The sequence below is a fragment of the Triticum aestivum genome, chromosome 5A, assembly GCF_018294505.1.
Source record: "Triticum aestivum cultivar Chinese Spring chromosome 5A, IWGSC CS RefSeq v2.1, whole genome shotgun sequence".
NCBI classification, from domain to species: Eukaryota; Viridiplantae; Streptophyta; class Magnoliopsida; order Poales; family Poaceae; genus Triticum; species Triticum aestivum.
Window position 1 is genome coordinate 650,918,509 of NC_057806.1, and position 21,600 is coordinate 650,940,108.

Below are 21,600 nucleotides of genomic sequence, written 5' to 3' on the forward strand. Positions count from 1 at the left end.
CTTAAACAGCAAGGTTAACTTGTTTTGTCATGCATGAAACCATTACAGATGGATAGATTGAATTTTTTTGATCATTTTTCATATATAAATCTTTGCATTTGGAGCTATAATTGATTTTCTATGATTTTTAGAAGTTTTGAATATTTTCTGGAATTTCCTATATAAGAATAATTCCAGTAATTGAATTAATGCGTCAGCATGACATAGGTGTGACGTCAGCGGTCAACTGGGTCGGCCAGTTCAAACCTGACTGGTGGGCCCTCTCTATCAGTGTCACAACTAGTTAACAGAATTAGATTAACACTAATTAGCTGTCAGTGGGGCCTGGGCCCACGTGTCAGTGTCTAAACTAATTAGAATTAGTTAAAACTAATCTTAAACTGATTAGCATACCGGCCCCACCTGTCATAGACCCAGGGGGTCTACCTGGGCCTGCACAGGGGTCAAACTGAGTCAAACTCACCGGCGGCTTGACGCCGGCGACGTCAGACGCGGCGGAGGGGCTCGGGTTTGCGTTTCCGGCAACCAAAACGATGGCGAAGAGCAGCTACGTGACGTGGGGAGCGAGCCGCATCGTTTGGTGAAGGAAGTGGGGCTCGGGGAGGCCGGAAACGACGCCGGCGACGACCTTCGCGGTCGCCGGAGTTCGGCGCGTGGATGAACCCGGCGCTATGGGGCACGGCGAGGCGCGGGGAATGGTGCGTTAGGCTCCTGGGAGCGCGTGGAAGACGAAGGCGTGCTCGGATTCGAGCTTACGCGCCTGTGGCCACGGCGGCGACATGGCCGGCGGAGCCGAGCTCTCGGCCTCGATGGCAGAGGGGGTTGGAGGACACGGACGAGCGCGGGGAGAGGGGGAAATGGTGGCGGAGCTCACAGCGGTTGTAGGGGAGCGATCGGCGAGCTCGGGGAAGGGCTGGAGCGAGCGGGGCAGCGAGGGGGATCTCCGGTGGCCGGAGTTGAGGACGGGCTCAGTGCAGCGTCTCCGGGACGAGCGAGCGCACGGGGCTCGGCCTACTTGATGCAGTCAACGACGGCGGAGCTTCCTGGCATGTCGGGGCAGCAAATGGACGGCGGTGGCTGCGGTGAAGCTTGTCGGCGGCGACGGCTGCGCTCGGCAGGAAGAGGGGGAGAGAGCCAGAGAGGGAGAGAGGCCACGGGGAGAGTGGGAAGAAAGAGAGGGGAACGTGGGGGTCGGCGTGGCACTCGTGGACGCCTCCAGGGCGTCGGCGGAAGCAGGAGGTGGCCGGCGTGTGGCCGCGGGCGCCGGCCACGCGCTCCTCGTCCTCCTGGCGAGAGGAGGGGGACGACTGGCAAGCGCCAGTCGACTGGGCCGAGCCAGGTGGGCTGGTGGGCTGCGTCTGGTAAGTTCTCTCTCTCTCCTTTTTTGATTTGTTTCCTTTTCCTATTTTTTTGCAACTGTTGGGCTTTATTAAAAATACCTAGACATCTTTAAAAATCCTGAAAATAATCAGGGGCTCTGTTTAGATTATTCCAACAGCCCACACTTATTTCCAGAATTATTTGAGCATTTAAATTATTTTATAGCATTTAAATGCCCAAATTCAAATACTTATAATTTAATTCAGAGAATCCAGAATGTCCTAGAAAAGAGTGCACCATTTTTGCCCGGGGTTTTAGCCCAAACCAGAAATGGTGAACATTTTGTGAAGGATATTTTGGGTTCATTGAAAATAATTTTAGTAAACCCTAGTTGTTTCGGGGGGGGGGGGGGGGTGCTGGGGGTTCTGTCTTCCCCATTTCAATTTTAAGGGAATTTAAATATGATGCACACTCTAATGCTTGAACTAGCTAGGGTGTGACATTAAAAATGATACAATATATAATTTTGTTTGTGTAATTTTGTAAATATTTTGTACCATTACAAAAAAGTTTGTGACATTTCAAAAATGTTGTAACACTTAGATAATGTTTCACAACTTAAAACAAACCATGGCATTTATGCAAATGTTCAATATATGTTGAAAAAATATTCATCATGTATTTAAAAATGTTCAATGAGCATTTAACAAATGTTCAACATGTATTAAAAAAATGTTCATCATATATTTTAAAAATGTTCAATGAGCATTTAACAATTGTTCAACATGTATTCGAAGAAATATTTAATGTGTATTTTGAGAATATTCAACTCATATCTGAAAAATGTTCAACATGTATAGAAAAAATGTTGAATGTGCATTTGATAGATGTTCAACATGTATTTGGATGAAAAGGTCAACATGTATTTGAAAAATGTTCAACTTGTATCTAAAAAAATATTCAACGTGTGTTAAAAATGTCCAACTTGTATTAGAAAAGCCGACATGTAACTGTAAAAATTAAGAAAAGCAAACAAAAAACAAAATGCAAAGAAAACCGATACAAAATACACACAGAAAAACAAAAGGAAAACAAAACTGGTCGGAAGTTTGAAAAACCAGTCTGAACCGGTCTATAGAAGCGTCACATAACAGTTTCCAGGAAGCTACAATATGCGGGAGCTCAGCATAAACCTGGGTTGCACTTCTCCGGATATCCAGTCCTTCTTCCTTCAGGCGAGCGGACAGCTAAGCTTCAAAAAGCAATGGCATATCACTTTCACGACATCCGCTGTTGCTCTTTGGCACACCAGAAACGATCGCGTTTTTAACGGAAACTGCTGGTGTGAGCTTAGGATCAGATTCTATGCTGCCAACTTAATTGGGTTGTGGACCACAAGAGCTCGTAAACAAGATTCTATGCTTGAGGCTTAGTTTTCCTGGTAGCACAGCATAACTGATATTTCTGCTGCTTGTTTCTTCTACCCCTTTTCCTGTCGGCCACTTGCGGCCATGCACCTTGGTGCATCTAGCAAGACCCTGTAACCTGCTATCAGGCTTATGCCTGTTTTTGAAATATAAAGTTGGCCATGAGCCATCTTTCCTTAAAAAAAACAATATGCGGGAGCATCAGAGGCAAGTAGGTGATATCTAGCATTTGCAGAAGAAAAATGCCCAAGCACCGGTGCCACTCAGTCAAGTTGGGCCGGCCCGTAGTGTAGCTTTCATGCATGATTCGTATACCGATTAAGTACTAATTTACAATCTTTGGTATACCATGAAGCTCAAGTCGTGGTCCATGAACTCTATTTGAAGAAGATTTCAATCACATGTGACTGCAAGCCGGTCATTGATGACATTGAACATGGGACAGAAGGTCGACATAGCACAATACAATTATTAAGGAGATTATAGCTAGGAAACATAACGTTAATTGCTATGATCAATAAAGCTTAGCAAGTTTCTAGAAAAAGTATTCCCTCTGATCCAAAATAAGTGTCGCAGTTTTGAACTGGGGTTAGTTCAAAATCACGACACTTATTACGGATTGGAGGTAGTACTAATTTACAACCCCTAAAAAAATAACTACTCTAAACAATGATCCTAGAATAGAAATTTCCAGTGCAATCCTCCTTTTTAAACGAGAAAAATAATATGTTGATCACTGTGCAGGCAACAACGAGCCCAAGCAAAACATCGAGGCCCAGTTAAAACATGGAATACAAAAGACGGCGTTAATTGCCTGCTCAGGGCCTTGTTCAGTGTTCATCATACTGGGTCTCGCATCCACAGATTTGACGCAGCTCAAATCTCCCACAGGCCACAGCCTGATGACAGAACAGGCAACAATGGGAAAAAGAAAAAGATGAGAAACCATCCATAGTACTAGTACAGTACAGTTGGTTATACGGTATTGTCAATTAAATTCGAGGCATAAATAAACTCTCACAACGTTGGCGCAACCGTGAAAATGTAGCTGGGCCACTGCCATGCCATGCCATGCCATGCTGGGCCCCAAAAGAGCCGGCCTCACTGTGAGTACATTACATACACCCGAAGCAGCCACGTGACTGTGAATGTGATGGTCGGAGCGCTCCTGGTTTCCAGTTCTGGACGGGGCCAATAGCAGCAACCAGCAAGCAACGAACGAAGTGCCCACGGTAAAACCACGGAGGAACGAACGAACTCCGTCCGGTGAAACGAAATATCTCCGCCAATGTAAGAGATGGCCGGTGGAGGAGGGCGACAAGGCAGTAAAGCCCAACCGCCGGACTTCACTAGCGCCGAGTGTGGCCCGGCAGGCACGCCATTATTGGCGGCAGCGCGATCTCGCTCCATGCCAAGGCTAGACGACGGGGCCGATGGGCCCGATCCATCCACCCACCCATGCATTGCATAGGGAAACTACTGTGCGGACGACAGTGGCCCGCATGGGGGATGGGGCACACCAAACGTCCGTCCTCGCCGGCGCCGTCGCTTTCCGGCCGTGAGGCGTCAGGACGAAACGACGGTGGCGAGCCGGCCGTAGCGACCGGCCGACAGCGCGCGCCTCTCGCGGTCTTGCTCGCATCACAGCTTGGAAAACTGTCCGTTGCTCTTGCTCATCTGAATCTATGATGGTGGTTTATCGTGAGCACGTGAAGGCAAACGCAGGTAGGCAGGAGTGGACTGGACTGGACTGGGCTGGATTTCCCCCTGGGCTTATCGGAGAGACAAGGAGAAGGTGACAGCACGTACACCTTTTTGTTTGGCGTCAAGTTGGAACGGGCACGGGAGGACTGTACATCTGTTAAAGGACTGTACCGTAATGCGTACGACGGGCATGCCAAACACTCAACGCCGGTGAAAGGCATTTTCCGTTCAAGGACACTCAAGACTCAAGACTCAACAGTCTTTGTTGCTTGATTAGGGAGGGAATCAGCTAGCCGGGTGAGGTGATTAATAAGCTCGGTGGAGCCCCGTACGTGCGTTCGTACGTACTGCTCGTGTCTGTTTCCATTTTAAATGCAGGGGTTGATTATTGCAGGCAGCCAAGAAATTTAGAGTATTTTTCAAGCCGCAGTCCACATCCAGTTAGGCGCAAACGTAGCAGTACTGCTGCTTTAACGGATAGAGCTGAATATAAATTTGGAGTGATGCCGATCGGTCGCAAGAGGAATTTAAGAAGCGTTTGACTACGCACATGGCAGGCAGAGGTGGCGCGCCATGGCAAAAAGGGCAAGGTAAACCACAGTTTAAGCCAGACATAATACGAAGGATCTAGTTGACCCCCAAGACGTCCCTGTACCTGTACGTATCATCAGCCTATCTTCAGCTCCACTACACGCGTCTGCACGCGTAGCGCCTTCAGTTAGCAGCCCATGCACGAAACCAACCTGACTGACATTCAGGCCCAGTTCTTTTGAGCAGATTATGGAGAATTTTGATCTGAAAAATCTGCAGCCAAAAGAACTCGTTTTGACTTTCAAAATCTGGAGAGGATTCTCTAGAATCCTAGTGCAATCCAAAAGCACCCAAAATGCTTGATTTTCCCAGAATCCTCAGATTTTGGCAAGTCCCACCAGTGAAAACGTTTCAAAATAGAAGAGTACCCCTATCCCATCAGGAAATTACACCCGGAATGCCACTGCCCATCCACGCGCTGGAACAGAGAAACGAGCGAGCGAACCGCTCGACCCCTATTCGCATCGGGGGGAAAGGAGTGAAGACGCAGCGACGGCTAGGGTTGTCGCGCCGCCGCCGGACCCAACCTCGCCGGCCAGGCCCTTGCCGCCGCCGCCCGCCTGGCCCTTGCCGCCGCAGGCCAGGTTCCCGCCGCCGCCGCCCGCCTTATCTCCCTCCGCCGCCCCTCTTCCTTCGCTGCTCGTCGTCCCCTCCGCCGTGTCTCCACCAACACCGACGGCCACCGGCGCTGCACCTCGGCGGCCACTGACGGGCACCGTCGCTGCACCTCGACGGCCACGAGCAGCCCACGCGAGGAGCAGACCACACCCACGGTGAGGCATCCTCTTTCCCTATCTCTCTGTTCTTCTTTTTTTCTTATGCTATGGATAGGTAGATGGATTTATGTTGCATAGGTAGATGGATTGATGCTTGGATTTGTTAGATAGATGGATGGATTGATTGCTGATGCTGGTAGATGGATGGATGGTGCTAATTTTTTGCACCCAGCCAGTCGTGATGTGTGAATACAACCTGTAGATGGATTGATGCTTGGATTTGTTAGATAGATGGTTGGATTGATTGCTGATGCTGGTAGATGGATGGATGGTGCTAATTTTTTGCACCCAGCCAGCCGTGATGCGTGAATACACTGTAGATGGATGGATGGTGCTAATTTTCCAACAGAAGTGCAGAACAATTCTACTAGAAATGTTAAATAGTTTACTGTTGAATATTGCTTGTTTGCTTCAGTTTTGATATGTGAATTGGTATGTGAATTCCTAGTACATGACACTATTTTCTATGATGATGCTAATTTAAGATGGAGAAAGTCAAAGAACCCAAAGCAAATTGGGATAGTGCTGCTCATACAATTTTTATGAATGCGTGCGTAGAGGAGGTTCGAGCAAATAACCGCAACGGTGGTTATTTGTCGGACATAGGACAAGCTAATTTGCATAAAAAGTTCAACGAACGCTCTGGAAGAAACTATTCGACCCGGCAAATCAAAAATAGGTGGGGTGTATGTAGAAGCGAGTACAACACATGGAAGACATTGATCCAGCAAGCATCTGGCTTAAGAAGAGATGAGCATACACACACTATTGCAGCTACAAATGAGTGGTGGGCATTGGAGATAAAGGTATTGTTATTGTCATGTAATTTCTTAAATAACGAGTCATGTTGCTTCAGTTTTGATATTAACCTGTGGTGCTATATGATTACAGGCACATCCAGAAACTGCCAAGTTTCGCTATGCTCCACTAGCGGAGGAGGAAAAAATGTCAGAGGTTTTCGATACTACTTGTGTCACAAATGAGCATGCGAGGGTGCCAACTCCCTCGTATCAAGGTGATCCCTCTCGAATCAGTTTGGAGGATGACTCGGGGTGTGATAGTCATGAAGGCCAAGTTACCCCTGTTCAAAATCGAGCCAAGGGTGGGAAGAAGAGGGCGTGTCCTTATTCGCCAAGTCCAAAGATGAATGACAAGTGGGCAAGTGAGAATGCTAAAAATGAGGCTTTTGTACGCATGGTGGACATCTTTGGTGCAAGAGACAAGAGGGATGAAGAGGAGATTGCAAGGGAGAAGAGGGATGCAGAGGAGAGGGCAAGGGAGAAGAGGGATGAAGAGGAAAGGGCAAGGGAGAGGAGGGATGCAGAGAAGAGGGATGCAGAGGAGAGTGTGGATCCAACAAGAGAAGAGATTAAACAAATGATGGCCATAGTGAAAGCGGATGGTGCAAAACCAGGAAGTGATGAGCATTTCTATGCTACATTTCTTTTCATGGAAAAGAAATATCGTGATGTTTTCTCCACTTTCACGGCTCATGAATCTGTTGCAAGGCTTGGATGGATAAAGAGGATGTGGGAGCTCAATAATAAGTAGAACATCTATGTTTTAATTGCTTTCTACCAGACTATTTACTTGTAATGTTGTGAGCTAAGCTACTTGCTTTGGAGATGTACTTTTTTGAACTAAGCTATTTGCTTTGGAGATGTACTGTTATCTGAACTGTGTTGTATCTAATATTACACTATGTGCATGTTGTTGTGGCAGATGGATAAATCCAGAAAGAAACAAGAAGAAAAGGAATTTGAGGCGGCCATGGTTGCATTTGCTATGGATGTGGCGTCGTCAAGTGTGACACTGCCGTACGCACCAAGAAAGTTACATCTTGTTACAGGCCTCCAATGGGTAGAAGAGAAGGAGAAAGATGCAAAATCTTTCTATGCTATGTTCAGAATGAGGAGGTCAGTGTTTCGCACATTGCATGATCTGTTAGTTCAGAAGTATGGGCTTGAGTCAACTTCCAACATTTCATCCAAAGAAGCATTGGCACAATTTTTATGGACCATGGGTACATGTCAGACAACTGATAATATCGCAGATCGGTTTGCACATAGTCGTTCTGTCATTAATAAAAAATTCCACGAGGTTTTGGAGTGTGTAGACCGCATGGCCGGTGATTACATAAGACCAATTGATCCAACTTTCTCTGAACCACACCCAATACTTAGAAAAACAAAGTTTTGGCCTCACTTTCAACATGCTATTGGAGCCATTGATGGAACACACATTAAGGTGATTGTGCCAAAGGAGTTGGAGCCCCAACACAGGAATAGGAAAGGTTACACAAGTGAAAATGTTATGGCAGTGTGTGATTTTGATATGAGGTTCACGTTTGTTGTTCCCGGATGGCCCGGATCTGTTCATGACACACGTGTATGGAGCGATGCCATAGTTCGTTATGATCACTTTCCACAACCCCCCACAGGTAACATCTCGCATGTATCCATATTGTTATATACAGGATGGTATGTTGTAAATTTCTAATTTCTTTTGTTGATGTCGTACTGTAGATAAATATTATCTTGTCGACTCCGGATATCCAAACAGGGTTGGATATCTATCTCCATACAAAGGGCAACGATACCATGTACCAGATTTCCAACAACACCCACCAGTTGGGAGATACGAGACATTCAACCATTGACATTCTTCATTGCGAAATGTCATCGAAAGAACATTTGGTGTTCTCAAGATGAAATGGCGAATTCTTGGAGATGGAGGCATACCTCGATACAAACCGGAGACCCAAAAGATGATTGTCACTGCATGCATGTGTCTCCACAATTGGATTCGTGATAGCAAGTTACGTGATGAGCATTTTGACAAGTTCGACAATGATGCATATGTGCAACCTCCATTGCCGTTTACAGGTGCCAATGCTCTACCACCAGAAGATGATGGTACCATGAACGCAGTACGCGAGGCGATTGCTGCTAGTCTCATACCTTGAGATTATCTTTTTTTTAGTTCATCCACTTTTGTAATGAACAAATCTTTAAATCCATTCTAAATGTAATATTTAGCACTTTTTATGACATTCGGAAATCACTTTCGTACTCATATTCAACTAGATACTGTTAGAAACAACAAGGTGTTAATAAATTCATCAAACATTTTCTGTCTAAGGGTACTACAGACATTTCAACACACAACTCTTTCCAGAATCTCAACCTACAATCCCAGAAAAGAACTCGGCAACAGATTCTGGGAGAAGCAGATTCTAGAAGAATTTTCCAAAATCTTGATTCTGCAGAATGCTGTGTGAAAAAAACTGGGCCTCAGTGGTATGGTGGTTGTCAAGAGAAGAAGTTGACACTTCGTACAAGTGCAGAAGATGGAGATCTTAACTCCACGACTAAGCGACACCTGACCAGACGAACACCTGCGTTTTGCTCGCTGATAAGTTTAGGCCGGCGGCAGCACTGCCTGCTTGCGTTGCGTGTTGCCTCTGCTGATGAGTGATGGCCACACACATGTAAATGCACTCGAGGAGATGGAAGGAAACAAATCTCATCTGCATTTGTGGCTCGCTAATAAATGTTTGGTTGGGTTGGAGCCTCGCCCAACCCACTCGCTATTGCTAGACTAGTTGCCGCCTGCCATATCGCATCATGAGATGATGAGCTTCCGACTTCCAAGCGCTCACTGTCACCGGCCCGAAGGAATAAATAGCCACTCTCCCTCCCTCACCCCAGCTCAGCACGATCCGGCCTCGGCTCCACCACCGTCAAAGCCTAATCTACTCCGTGGAACCCCTAATCCCGGCGCTAATCAGACAACGCGGCCGGAACGGCTTTGATCCAAACCCTTCGTACCCAGAGACTCACTGACGGAGCGACCACCACCGTGTTTGGCCTGAGACCGGGCCCGCCCGCCAGCGAGGAGGGTAGAGGAGCCCTGCGTGGGCGCGAACCGGGGAGGGGTCACGGGCCGCCGAGGGGAGCACGAGGGCCCACGTGCCAGAGAGCGCGCCCCGTGATAAGAATGTGTTCTCACTTTCTCTGACGCCCCACCTCGTCTTCCTCCCGTCTACACTGAATCGAGTAGTGGTGGCGGAATATTTTTCTTTTCCACGCGCTACGGCCACCCGCGCCAATCCACCCGAGCTCACGCGCTGCTGCTGCTGCTGCTGCGAGTGGAGTTGTCCTCAAGGAAGGCGGGGGAGGAAGAGGAGGGCGGGCGCTCCTCCAATGGTGGCGGAGTCCTGAAGGCTCAGGGGCGGGCGCGGAGATGATACGGTACCAGGTGCGCAACGAGTACGGGCTGGCGGATCCGGCGCTGTACGCGCCGGAGGAGGAGGAGGAGGATGACCCCGAGGCGCTGCTCGAGGGCGTCGCCATGGCCGGCCTCGTCGGCCTGCTCCGCCAGCTCGGGGATCTCGCTGAGTAAGTGCCGCTACTGTACCCCCCGCCCCCGCCTCCTTCTGTGCTGCAACCTTCAAGGGCACCAATCCGGGTTCGTTCGTTCGTGCTGCGCCGGGCGGGCGAGTTACGTGGCTGGCCTCGCCGCGGCGTGCGATTCTGCGAAACAAAAATTAAAATAATTGGGCGGGCGTATGCTGTTTTTGGGAGCATCTATGTGTAGATAGATAACTTTATGAGTTTAGTCTAGTTTAATGCCTTTTAGGTTTGATTTGAGGGAGGTTTCTGCGCATTATGGGCGGGTGGTTGGTCTCGTCCGCGCAGTTCGAAGGAGCCAATTGGCTGGGGAATTCGATTCACGGGCAGCATTTTGCTCCGAATTCTGAACTATTATTAAGGGATACGCCTCAGAATTTTCAGTCCAATTTGGGCGGCCTTTAGCACTTTCGACTTTGAGGGTGTGGAATTGTTTCCCCATTCATACAAGGAGGAACGGGTTTCGATTTTAACGGGGTCGAATTGTTTCCCTGCGTCTGCGTCGTGAGCTTGGCCAATGCCTGACGTTGCGCCATGTTTTGGTAATCTATACTGCGCGCTTTGTGGTTTCCCAGAGAATTCATCTTCTGCATGCTGCAGTTGGTAGTTGATTTTTAACAGGGATTCTGGTTATCAGAGACAGCTTTGAGGTTGCACTTTAGGACACAAGTCAGAATTTCGTAGGTAGGTAACGTGCTTGAGTTCAAGTGGAAAGATACTGGCCTTCATTTCTCTTCTATTTCTGCACATCCTTATATCAGAATTGGGATTTATCTGGAGAACTGCCAAAGGATAGCATTGTTGTGAATCTCATTACAGAAAATAAAATTTTGGTCAGGTAATAAAGCCGGTCTTTAGAAAAACATTCTATCCTAACCCATCATGCCCCCAATTAGAACTACACAAATGTGAATTGTCATGTGAACACTTTTACTGGCTCTTGGCAGATTTTGTTGTTAGTTTTGCTTTCCTCTTGAAGTTTTGTTGGAACCGTTGGCAGTGTAATGTGTATCTTGTCGATTACCAATGCTTCCATCCATGTTGTAATATGTGTACCAAAACAGTGTTCTAGAAGTGAATATGTCCTTCTTTCCATCCGTACTGAAGAACTTTTGTGTTTCCCTTGTGCAAAAAAGGTTCGCCGCAGAAATTTTTCATGACCTGCATGAAGATGTGATGGCCACTGCTTCTCGAGGGCATGGTTTGATGCTTAGATTGCAGCAGCTAGAGGCAGAATTTCCTGCAGTTGAGAAGGCAATTATAGCACAGACTGACCATTCAAATTACCTACATGATAATGGTTAGTTGAAAGTGGGAAAATACGACATGATCTGATTATTATTTTGTACTGCTATGGTTCTTACTTCAGAAGTTTTTGGTACACTCTCTTGTAGGTATTGAGTGGCACCCAAATCTTCAGCTTAATCAGAATTTGATCACGATAGGAGATATGCCTCGTTTCATTTTGGATTCATATGAAGAATGTCGTGGCCCACCACATTTATTCACGTTGGACAAGTATGTGGATGCTTTTATTTTTATTTTTATGTGGGTATATACCATGGATGTGTTATCAGCAATTTCACACTAGGATTGTTCTTCAGGTTCGATGTTGCTGGTGCCGGGGCCTCCTTAAAACGATATTCAGACCCCTCTTTCTTTAAGATGGGACAGACCTCCAACATGATTGAACCGGATTACTTAAGAGAGAAGAAGCCCCGTAGGATAAAGGCAAGTAATACATTCTCAATTACTGCAAACATTTCTACGGTAGTTTCACTTTGTGCTAGATACTTTATTGAGAGAGCCTCCTTCATGAACTTAAATAACATTTCTATTTGAAAAATGCTCGTGTACTCCCTCCGTCCGAAAAAGCTTGTCCCTCAAATGGATGTATCTAGCACCAAGTTAGCGCTAGATACATCCATTTGAGGGACAAGATTGGGACAAGCTTTTTCGGACGGAGGGAGTAGTATTTTACCAAATTGACCATGTGCACTTGAAGTTTAGATTTGTCTTTACAACACATAAGCGTAGCTTTAGCTTGAGATTTGGCGTCATCCAAATTGGACAACACAAAAATAATAAATACAAGGAAAAGCTGCCACACAGTAGTGTTTATTGATTTTGAAGGACCGTAAAGAGAAATTGCATTTTTCAACTATCAATAGCTGATAATAAGTTATCATCTCAACTTGCCTCGGACTTTTGAGAGTAGAACCGGTTCTTTCCCGTGCTATGTTTGTCATATCATTTACTCTGTTCAAATATACGCAGATCTTCGTTGTCCCTAATATTTGTCGAATCAGAACAATTTCCTTGAAGTTAGAAACTTACCGAAGTCTTTCTCTTTCAGAAAAAGGCTATGCGAAGGAAAGGGGAAACACTCGAATCATTGCTTATTGCGAACTCTGAGTAAGTTTAGGGCCACTGGATTGGTCATGTGCATAAGATTCACCAAAAGGAGCCTATATACTAGGGGAAATTTAGTTCGAAACGATTTTAGATTGTATTTACCATGACACAATGTAATACTATTTGTTGCAAAATCTGCAGGTCTCAAATTACTTCATCAAAGGATCGATCTTCTAGAAAAGTTCCACCAAGGACAACAAAACTGAAATCCAGGCATTTACGGGATTCTTACAATAAAACTATAAGCAGAATCTGCAGGGAACAATTGCAAGAAGTAATTTCATCACAACAGAAGATCTTGTCAAATTGTTCTGCAAGGAACTTCCATGCAAAATTTAGGTCAACTGACTCGAGTGAAATAATATCTTCATTTGGAGAATTAGACAATTTCAGTGCTCCTGCTCAGTCTTTTACTAAACATGAACTGACGAAGGTTGTCCCAGTAGACGAATCTGATACTTTGGTGACTGCATCTGCACCCATTAATGGACCGATTCATCTTGAGGTAGATGATGGTCAATATCTGGCAACACAACAGGAACATTTCGAAATGGAACAGATCTGCAAGGGATCTCCATTGCAGTCAGTGCAGGAAGAGAAACTTCAATTGGCTGTAGTTCCTGTTTACCATGATGATGATCCCTGCAGGCCTGATGATATTGGTAGTGATCAAGACAAGTTTATTGACACCCTTAATATAGAATCAGAAGGTGAAGCCGATCATAGCATGAAAAGTCAAAAGAATCTCAGTGCCGAAATGGAAGTGGATAATTTGAACTGTGATGGCAAGGAAGCTGAAAGTGTGCTGGATGTACAGTTTTCAGAACCAGGTCCTGTGGAAGACCTGTCATCAGGGTTGAGCAATCCATGCAATGACACAGAACCAACCCGTGCAGACTCATTTCTGCTAAGTGATTCTTCTCCTTCTGCAGTGTCAGACACAAAAGATACAGACTCTGATTCAGATTCTTGCAAACAAGTGGGTGCTGATAATTGGATCAACGACAAAGAATCTTGTAATGATGTTGATCTAATGGATGTCAGCTCATCATCCAGTGTAACCTCTGATGACAATGGTAACTTTGAAACTGACACTAATCTCAATGGCTGTGTACAAAACCAGGAGGCGTCTTTTCTCCCTACCAACGATTATCATGCTGTTGCTATCCCTAGTTCTGAAAAACAGTTATCCCAGACATCTAGTGGCTTGGATGGTAATTCTTTCTATCTTCTTGTATATGTTTGGATAGACCCAAATTGCCTCAATGAGTTTTCTTTTTCTTCTCTTTGACCTTACATAGTTATTGTGTTGCCAGGTTTGGCTAGCATTAGCAGTAATTACCACGAAATAGCATATCGCTCAGCGGAGGATGGCCGAAATAATGTGGTAGATGGTACTTCTACGATATCTGGACAACCCAATGATGTTTCACATGCTGTTGGAGAAGTTGAAGTTCCACATGCTGATGATTTGTTACTCCAGAGTGGCACACACAATCAAGAACAAATACAGTTGTCCAAGAAACCATTTGAAGAATGCACATCTATAGCTACAGTTGTCCAAGAAACAGATACCAAAGTTGCATCACTGCCAGACATGGATCCTGTTGTGCACATGAATGACTTGGAGTTCAACAATGTTGCACTTCCTGCAGAAATTGACACGAGTACAAAACCAACTAGTTTGGATCCTGATGTTACCCACAAGCATTCTGACAGTAAGTCAACCATTTGCTTTTCTTTCACCTCCGCATTGTTTTACTTAAATTATTTGTTTAGCTCAATTGTTTACTGTATTACATCGGTTTATTGGAACATTTTTTGTAGAGCTTGATTCAGGAGTTATACCTATTCATTCAATCACATCAGATAATCCATCGTTTGAATCAGATCAGGGTGAACTGGTTGAAGAATCACACTGTTTACCAGATGAAGATCTATATAAGCATATCACAGAGGATCAAGAAATAGCTGCACTGGAAAAAGGGCCCTGTTCAGTTAGGCTCGACACACACAAAGAAGATTCTATGCAGGCGTCTGTTGTGCCCATGCACTTCTCTAATATTCAGGTGATCCCAGGACTTGCTGAATCTGTACCTACTTTTCAAGATGACACAGAAGCTCATACAAGCAAGATGCTGGAACAATCTCCACGAGTATTGAATGATGATACAAAATCATCGTTGGTTGATGTCCCATCAGCTTCTAGTACTGCCCCTATACTTGATACCGTCAAGTCCTGCATGGAATACCATGAATCCATTGAAACGATAAAAAATGTGGAGCACAGTGAAGTTCTGGTTGATGCTGAGGTTGTAGAAGAATCAACTACCGGCAGGTTTGATGATGACAGGATACCTTCTGAAGAGGAGCATACTGATGGTGTCAAACATACCGAGAAAGCAGAGGTTGATGCCGAGGTTGTAGAAGAATTGACTACCGGCAGGTTTGATGATGACATGATACCTTCTGAAGACGAGCATACTGATGGTGCCAAACAGACCGAGAAAGCAGAGGTTCTGCCTACAAATTCTAGTCATGATATACCATTGCAATCCAGTCCTTTCAGAGAAGACATTGAAGCAGTTGAAGCTATCTGTGAAAACCTTGGATCACTAGAAGAGTCAAGAGGACATATCTTTAGAGAAAGTATGCTGCAGAAGGAAAATACACAGGAGCTCCTGCTGCAGACAGCCAATCTTCCACACCCTATTGAAATAGAAACGTCAGGCGGAACACTGGGTGGCAGTGATGATATTCTATATGTTCCGCCATCGCATTTTCCAGAAGATTCTTCTTGTCAAGAGGATTTATCAGAAGAAACCACTCTAATTGCTGAAGAAGTTCCATGTCAGAGTGATTTGGATAAGGATGTTACAGTAAGCCCGAACAGTAACATGGTGTGGGAGCAACTATCAGATGTCGATCAAGACTTGGTGAGGGAGTTATCTGCTCAAGATTCTTTTGGCACAAACCCATTCGTCGATCCTGGGTACATGGTGAGCTCTACTGATCCTTTGCCCAGTATGATCTATCAACCATGTTGCTCTGAAGAAGAAGACGATTTTCTCTCAGAACTTCTAATCCAGCAGTGTAAGATCGAAGCAAAAGCGAACCTGTATCCACTTGATGATTCTCTTTGGGAACCTGCAACTCCACCCGATGAAGCACCATTACCATCAGAAGTTATGACTGAACAGGACTTCAGATCCTTGTGCCATGAATACCATGAGATTGATTTTACTGCTGCCGCAGAAGGTTTTGATCATAAACCATCCTCAGATACTAAAGATATTACAAATGCTTCTGTGGTCAGTGTATTGGACTTTCCTAGTTCTGTATCTGTGCTGCCAGTGGAATTAGACCAGGAAGCGGTTTGTTCTAAGCCAGATTCTCAACGTGCTGATTGTTCTTCTGCCAGGGATATATCAGGCGAAACATTCGTGCCCTTATCTGCCATAGAAGTTCCAGATGCCGAGAAACAAGCAGCGGATTCTGACTTGAGATCTCACGAGTCTTTCGGTGATGAGAAAAATCTTGAACTGGATATCCTTTCCGTTCCAGTGAAATCAGAGCAGGAACAACGTCCCTTGCCTGAGGTTGTTCCAGTGAAAGAAGAGCAGGACCCCTGTGCTAACCTTCCTCCACATGCTTTTATAAATGAAAACGTAGGTAGTGGAACCGTTGGTGCACGTGGCTTGGATGAACCGGATGTCCTTCCTTTAAGGAAACCTACTCCAACCCACGAATCAGACTCCTGTGTCTTTGATGGACCTAACTCTCAAAGTGTTCCATCTTCCTCAATGGATAAGACGGTTGACGATCTAGATGTCCCTCCTCCGAGGATTGCTCTTGAAGCTGAGGAGTCAGAAGATCAGTTTACAGGTGAAAATGATTCTCAGATTGGTACATCTCACGTTTGTGAGAAGATTGAAGAACCTGCTGCCCCTCCAAGCAATGCTGTTCTTGTTGAAAAGGAGGCAGAAGTTTGTGCTCCAAGTGAACTGGATTCTCAAATTGCTTCATGTTCTTTGCGTAACAAGAAAATAGACGAACTAGATTGTCCTCCTTTGAGTGGTTCTGCATTAATAGAAGATGAGTCGGAAGATCATATCTCTGGTGTTCCTGATTCTCAAATTGCTCCATATTCTCCAGTAAATGATAAGATTGTTGGACCAGGTGCTTCTACATCAGTAAATGATAGAGAGGCGGGGTGGGAAACTTGTCCGTCTCCTGAATTGGATCCTCAGTTTGCTCCATGTCCCTTAAGTGATTACAATGTTGGTAAACTAGATGTGACTCCATCATGCAATGTCCAAGTGGAAGCAGAGAATGGACCCTATCATTCACCTGAATTTGGTACCCGAATTGCTCCATATTCTTCAGTAAATGATAAGATTGATGTACCAGGTGCTGCTACATCAATACATGATATGGAGGTGGAGCAAGGGTGGGAAGCATGCGCATCCCCTGAATTGGATTCTCAAATTGCTCCATGCCCCGTGAGTGAGGACAGGGTTGGTGAACTAGATGGATCTTCATCATGCAATGTCCTAGTGGAAACAGAGAATGGACCCTATCACTCACCTGAATTTGGTACCCAAGTTGCTCCATATTCTTCAGTAAATGATAAGATTGATGTACCAGGTGCTGCTACATCAATACATGATATGGAGGTGGAGCAAGGGTGGGAAGCATGTGCATCCCCTGAATTGGATTCTCAAACTGCTCCGTGCCCCATGGGTGAGGACAAGGTTGGTGAACTCGATGTAGCTTCGTCATGCAATGTCCAAGTGGAACCAGAGAATGCATCCTATTGCTCACCTGAATCTGATTCCCAAATTGCACCGGGTTCTTTGAATTCCAGTGCGCTAGCTGAGAGATCAACAGCGGCTTCTACTTCTGTCATGCATAGTACCGAGGAAAACTATCGGGTCTCTCCTGTTCCACCACACACTGAACCGTTTCAAAGTGTATGCAGTGAAGATCCTCCGAAACTACCTCCTCTTCCTCCGCTTCAGTGGAGGCTTGGAAGGCCTCGTTTGGGACTTCTGAGTACAAAAGACCGTGCGCCTGACCCTGCAAGCAGAACAACTTCCATTTTGCCTGTATCAAGCCAAAATATGGATAATGGCCTAGTTTCACTTGACGGAATGGCAGAACCAATAGCCTTAGTTTCCTCTCAAGATATCAAAGAGAGGCATCAGAATTCTGTGGTGGACAATAGTGATCAAAGGGTAGAATCTGGAATGCCAAGGGAAAATGACAGGCCATTTTCAGAGGCTTGTTGGAACATCAAGCATCAGGGGCATATCATTTCATCACCATCGGAGGCTGAAGAACATCTGAATGACAGTGGGGCCACTGCACATGTAATTAACCAGCAAGATTGTCAACAGCACCTCTTGTGTTCAGATATTTCAGACATCGCTAAGCATCTCAGTTCTACAGATCCAGCTGCATCTGAGGATGACAAAATGGTGGATGATCACAGTGCTGCACGTAGCGTGCATTTCCACAAAGTGAGCTCTTCAACACCAGGGCATGTTTCTGAAAATGGTAGTTGCCAGCAATCTCAGCACGGTGAATCATTATCAGGGACTTCAGACAATGAAGAGCATAGTTCAAATTCATCAGATGAGGAGAAGAATCTGAAAGACCAGCCAATCACAAGAGGATTACCTTTAGACACAACAAAACATACTGCATCAGGCTCAGTGTTAGAAGAAGGCAATAGCCAGGAGAGTCAGTTACAGGAACAAGATGCGGATAACCTCAAGGGTGGTCCGTCTGAAGGCCAGTCACATACTGCAGAATCAATGGTATCTGAAGATTATCCCCATGGTGATCATAATTTGGACACAGAGAGTATACTTCAGCCAAACCCGTCATGGCCTAGCAATATAAGTAAATATCTTGGTGACCTTGATGAAGGCGGCTATGCACACGTTGAGCAGCCACCAGTGATGGGATGGACTGTTGGACCTCAGATGCTTCATCCTAATTATGGAATATCAACGGAAGGGAGCAGATTTGAACCAGAGGTCACAGATTATCGGTTGACCAGAAAGCCAGTTTCAGTGAGAAACATCCCAAGAAATCCACTGGTTGATGCTGTTGCTGCTCATGATAGAAGCACGGTATTCTTCTGCCTTCCTCGTGAACATTCTTGTGTGCGTGCTCTGCTTATGTTTTCTGTGTTTACGCTAACTCCATTTATGCTTTGTGCAGATGCGGAAGGTTTCAGAACTTGCTCCCCCCACAGATAAGCCAAATACCGATGATAAAAACCTGTGGCTTGAGCAGATAAGGAACAAGGTTGGAGAACTTGCCCCCACCGCAGATAAGCCAAATACCAATGATAAAAACTTGTGGCTTGAGCAGATAAGGAACAAGGTTGGTAAATAGAAATCCCTCCCTTCTCCCTGTAGACCCTCTCACTATCTCACTGACTTGCTTGCTGTTTGCACTTGATCAGACCTTTGACCTGAAACCAGTGGGTTCTGCTAAACCGACATCCATGATAGCCCCTGCTAGAGCCTCTAGTGGAAACCTGAGAGTTGCTGCAATAATAGAGAAAGCGAATGCCATACGCCAGGTTGCCCATCTAAAGTTCACCTCCAATGTTGCTGCCAACATCTTTTCAGTTATTTGTCTCTTACATATGTTTCTGTTATGGATCAGGCGGTGGGAAGTGATGACGAAGACGACGATAATTGGAGTGACACATAGAGAACCCATTATTTTGCCCTCCTGCTGTTTTTTCCTTGGCAGAAAGGTGCCAAACCAGCAAGATCTTGGACAGGGTGCACAGCCATGCCATCTTATGGTCCTAACATTCTTAGCCTTGTCTCTCTCTTGTATATATAGTGTAGGGAAATGCCCATATGTTCATGTTTTTTTGCCATTCTTCTCTGCATTCTTTTTGGCCTCACAGTGTGTATACTTGCCTCCCCGGGCAGCAAAAGGCTGTCGAAGGTAGGCATGTTCTTAGGAGACCAATTTGTTCAGGTCTAATGTAAATCGTTAACCTCTCTTTTAAGTCTTAAACTTTTGCTTGTATTATATAGATTTGTAGTAGATTTATCTTGAATACAAAATGGGTTAGCATGCTCTGATTAATATCCCCTCACTGTGGTACCATGTGGCAATTGGCTTACAGTTTACAAAATCCTGAGTATCCATTGATCCAATTATACAGGTGCTTTCCCTAGAATCATGTGTGCTTGTGATTATCCATGTGGAAATTGACTTGCCATTTTACAAAATTCTGAGTGTCCATTGATCGAATTGTACATGTGATTTCCCTTGGTGACATGCCACAGGACAGGGAAGAATAATGTGGCTCTGCTAAACAAGGGCTTCTAAGGAAAGATTGTACCCAGAGATGAGGGCAGAGAGGCCGATGGCCAAGAAGGCGAAGAAGGCCAGGCTAATGGCGGCCGCGGCCGAGTCGTTGAACAGGTTGTCGGCGGCCTGGCGCATGTAGTCCGTCACCGGCGCCGCCGCGGACAAGCCCGATATCAGGGAGTAGGCCACCACCTGCCACGATAAAAATTTTAGACCAGGAAACGCGTTCAGGTTGTTGGCTCCAAGCCGGTTGGCGATATTGGTGGTTAGACAGACAGCTGGGGGTTGGTACCTGATCTCCGGCGAAGTCGAGGACGGCCGCCGCCTTCCTCCCGGCGACGAGGTCCCGGCCGGAGCTGAGCCTGTGCGCGTCGCGCAGCAGCTGCGCCGTGGCGTACAGGAGCGCGATGATGGACATGCCCAGGCAGTAGCTGCACGGTAGGTGAAAGAAAGGGTCAGATCAGGTGATCATGAGACGGATGATGAGATGGGGATCAATGGATGGATCTAGTCGACGTGCTTGTATTCCGGGTAGGTGCTGAAGTCCTGGGCGCCGCCGCGGCCGTGCACGTCGGTGGCCATGACGACGAGGGCGAGCAGGGAGAAGAGCCACGCGAAGGCCCGCAGCAGTAGCCGCGCCCGCACCGGCGCGGCTTCCATCTTCCACCGTTCCGCGATCGACCTCGACGCCGGCACGCTGCTGCCGGCGGCCGGCGCGTCGTGCGGCTCGCTGCTGGCTGGGGCGGACGACATCGTGGACCGGGCTGTCGGAATGGACGGCGATGAGGCACACTTGGCGCCGAACTGATGACCTGGTATATAAAACTCGAGCGTGCCGGCCGCACGCCGGCGGGCCGATACTGCGGTTACAAGCCGGCGCGGTTTCGCCGTTGGTTAATCTACCGGCTAAGTCACTTCGACGCTGGGTGCTCGATAGTATAGCTGGCCAAACGGGCCAGCCCGGCCCGGTCCATCCTAAGTCTGGCCCGGCCCGGCCCGCCGAGGCACGATTATTATACGGGCCGTGCCGTGCCGGCCCACGTGCTGCAGCCTGCAGCCCAGGCACGGCCCATATGTTAATCGGGCCAGCCCACCGGCACACTAGGCCCGCTAATCTACCTTCTATTTTGTGCACAGAGCGTTTTTAGCCTATTTTTACCTGTTGGGCCACATTAGGATACATAAAAAAAAATACAAAAAAGATAATCGAGCCGTGCCGTGCCGGCCCGCGTGCTCAGCCTTTAGGCCCAGGCACGACCCTTGGCGTGCCGCGTGCCGGGCCTGGCCCGTTTAGCACGTGCCGTGCCGTGCCAGGCCCGTGCGGTGCCGGCCGTGCTACCGGGCCGGCCCAGCTATCCCGACCCGTTTGGCCACCTATACTCGATAGTGGCATAATTTTATCTTATCGGTTTATAACATGTTTTTTTTTCAAAAATCAGGGGCCTCCCCCGGCTCCAAATTTCATTGAAGAAAGATAAGCCATACGATCGCCACAACAACGGAAAACTTGAAAAAAAAACTTCGGTTGCTATGGTAAAAGCAAAAGCTAGTGATTCACCATGCTGGAAATCCCTTTTGAAAGTGAAAAACTTATATATGTTGGGC

General features: G+C 46.4%; 3 protein-coding genes across 5 annotated transcripts; 2 read left to right on the forward strand and 1 right to left on the reverse strand.

The window, feature by feature from the left end:
* Positions 1-5,496: 5,496 nt before the first annotated feature.
* Positions 5,497-8,963, forward strand: LOC123108187 (protein ALP1-like). 2 transcript variants are annotated; one of them, XM_044530022.1, is made up of 3 exons: positions 5,497-5,815; positions 7,541-8,258; positions 8,344-8,963. In XM_044530022.1, the coding sequence occupies exons 2-3, from the start codon at positions 7,541-7,543 to the stop codon at positions 8,475-8,477; spliced, it is 852 nt and encodes a 283-aa protein (XP_044385957.1). In that variant the 5' UTR covers positions 5,497-5,815; the 3' UTR covers positions 8,478-8,963. The 2 variants fall into 2 exon arrangements, with proteins under 2 accessions (XP_044385957.1, XP_044385956.1); XM_044530021.1 differs by lacking the exons at positions 7,541-8,258; positions 8,344-8,963 and adding exons at positions 6,304-6,624; positions 6,710-7,489.
* Positions 8,964-9,837: 874 nt separating this feature from the next.
* Positions 9,838-19,769, forward strand: LOC123105628 (SCAR-like protein 1). 2 transcript variants are annotated; one of them, XM_044527724.1, is made up of 11 exons: positions 9,838-10,218; positions 11,367-11,530; positions 11,625-11,748; positions 11,835-11,961; positions 12,587-12,645; positions 12,787-13,859; positions 13,962-14,363; positions 14,473-18,785; positions 18,877-18,963; positions 19,124-19,243; positions 19,330-19,769. In XM_044527724.1, the coding sequence occupies exons 1-11, from the start codon at positions 10,064-10,066 to the stop codon at positions 19,375-19,377; spliced, it is 6,672 nt and encodes a 2,223-aa protein (XP_044383659.1). In that variant the 5' UTR covers positions 9,838-10,063; the 3' UTR covers positions 19,378-19,769. The 2 variants fall into 2 exon arrangements, with proteins under 2 accessions (XP_044383659.1, XP_044383658.1); XM_044527723.1 differs by having other exon boundaries at positions 9,839-10,218; positions 18,877-19,041.
* A 60-nt stretch (positions 19,770-19,829) lies between these two features.
* Positions 19,830-20,886, reverse strand: LOC123105630 (CASP-like protein 4B3). Its single transcript, XM_044527725.1, has 3 exons — positions 20,516-20,886; positions 20,288-20,426; positions 19,830-20,187 (listed from the first exon to the last, which is right to left on the reverse strand). Exons 1-3 carry the CDS (start codon positions 20,746-20,748, stop codon positions 19,996-19,998), a joined length of 564 nt encoding a protein of 187 aa, XP_044383660.1. The 5' UTR covers positions 20,749-20,886; the 3' UTR covers positions 19,830-19,995.
* Between the last annotated feature and the right edge of the window lie 714 nt (positions 20,887-21,600).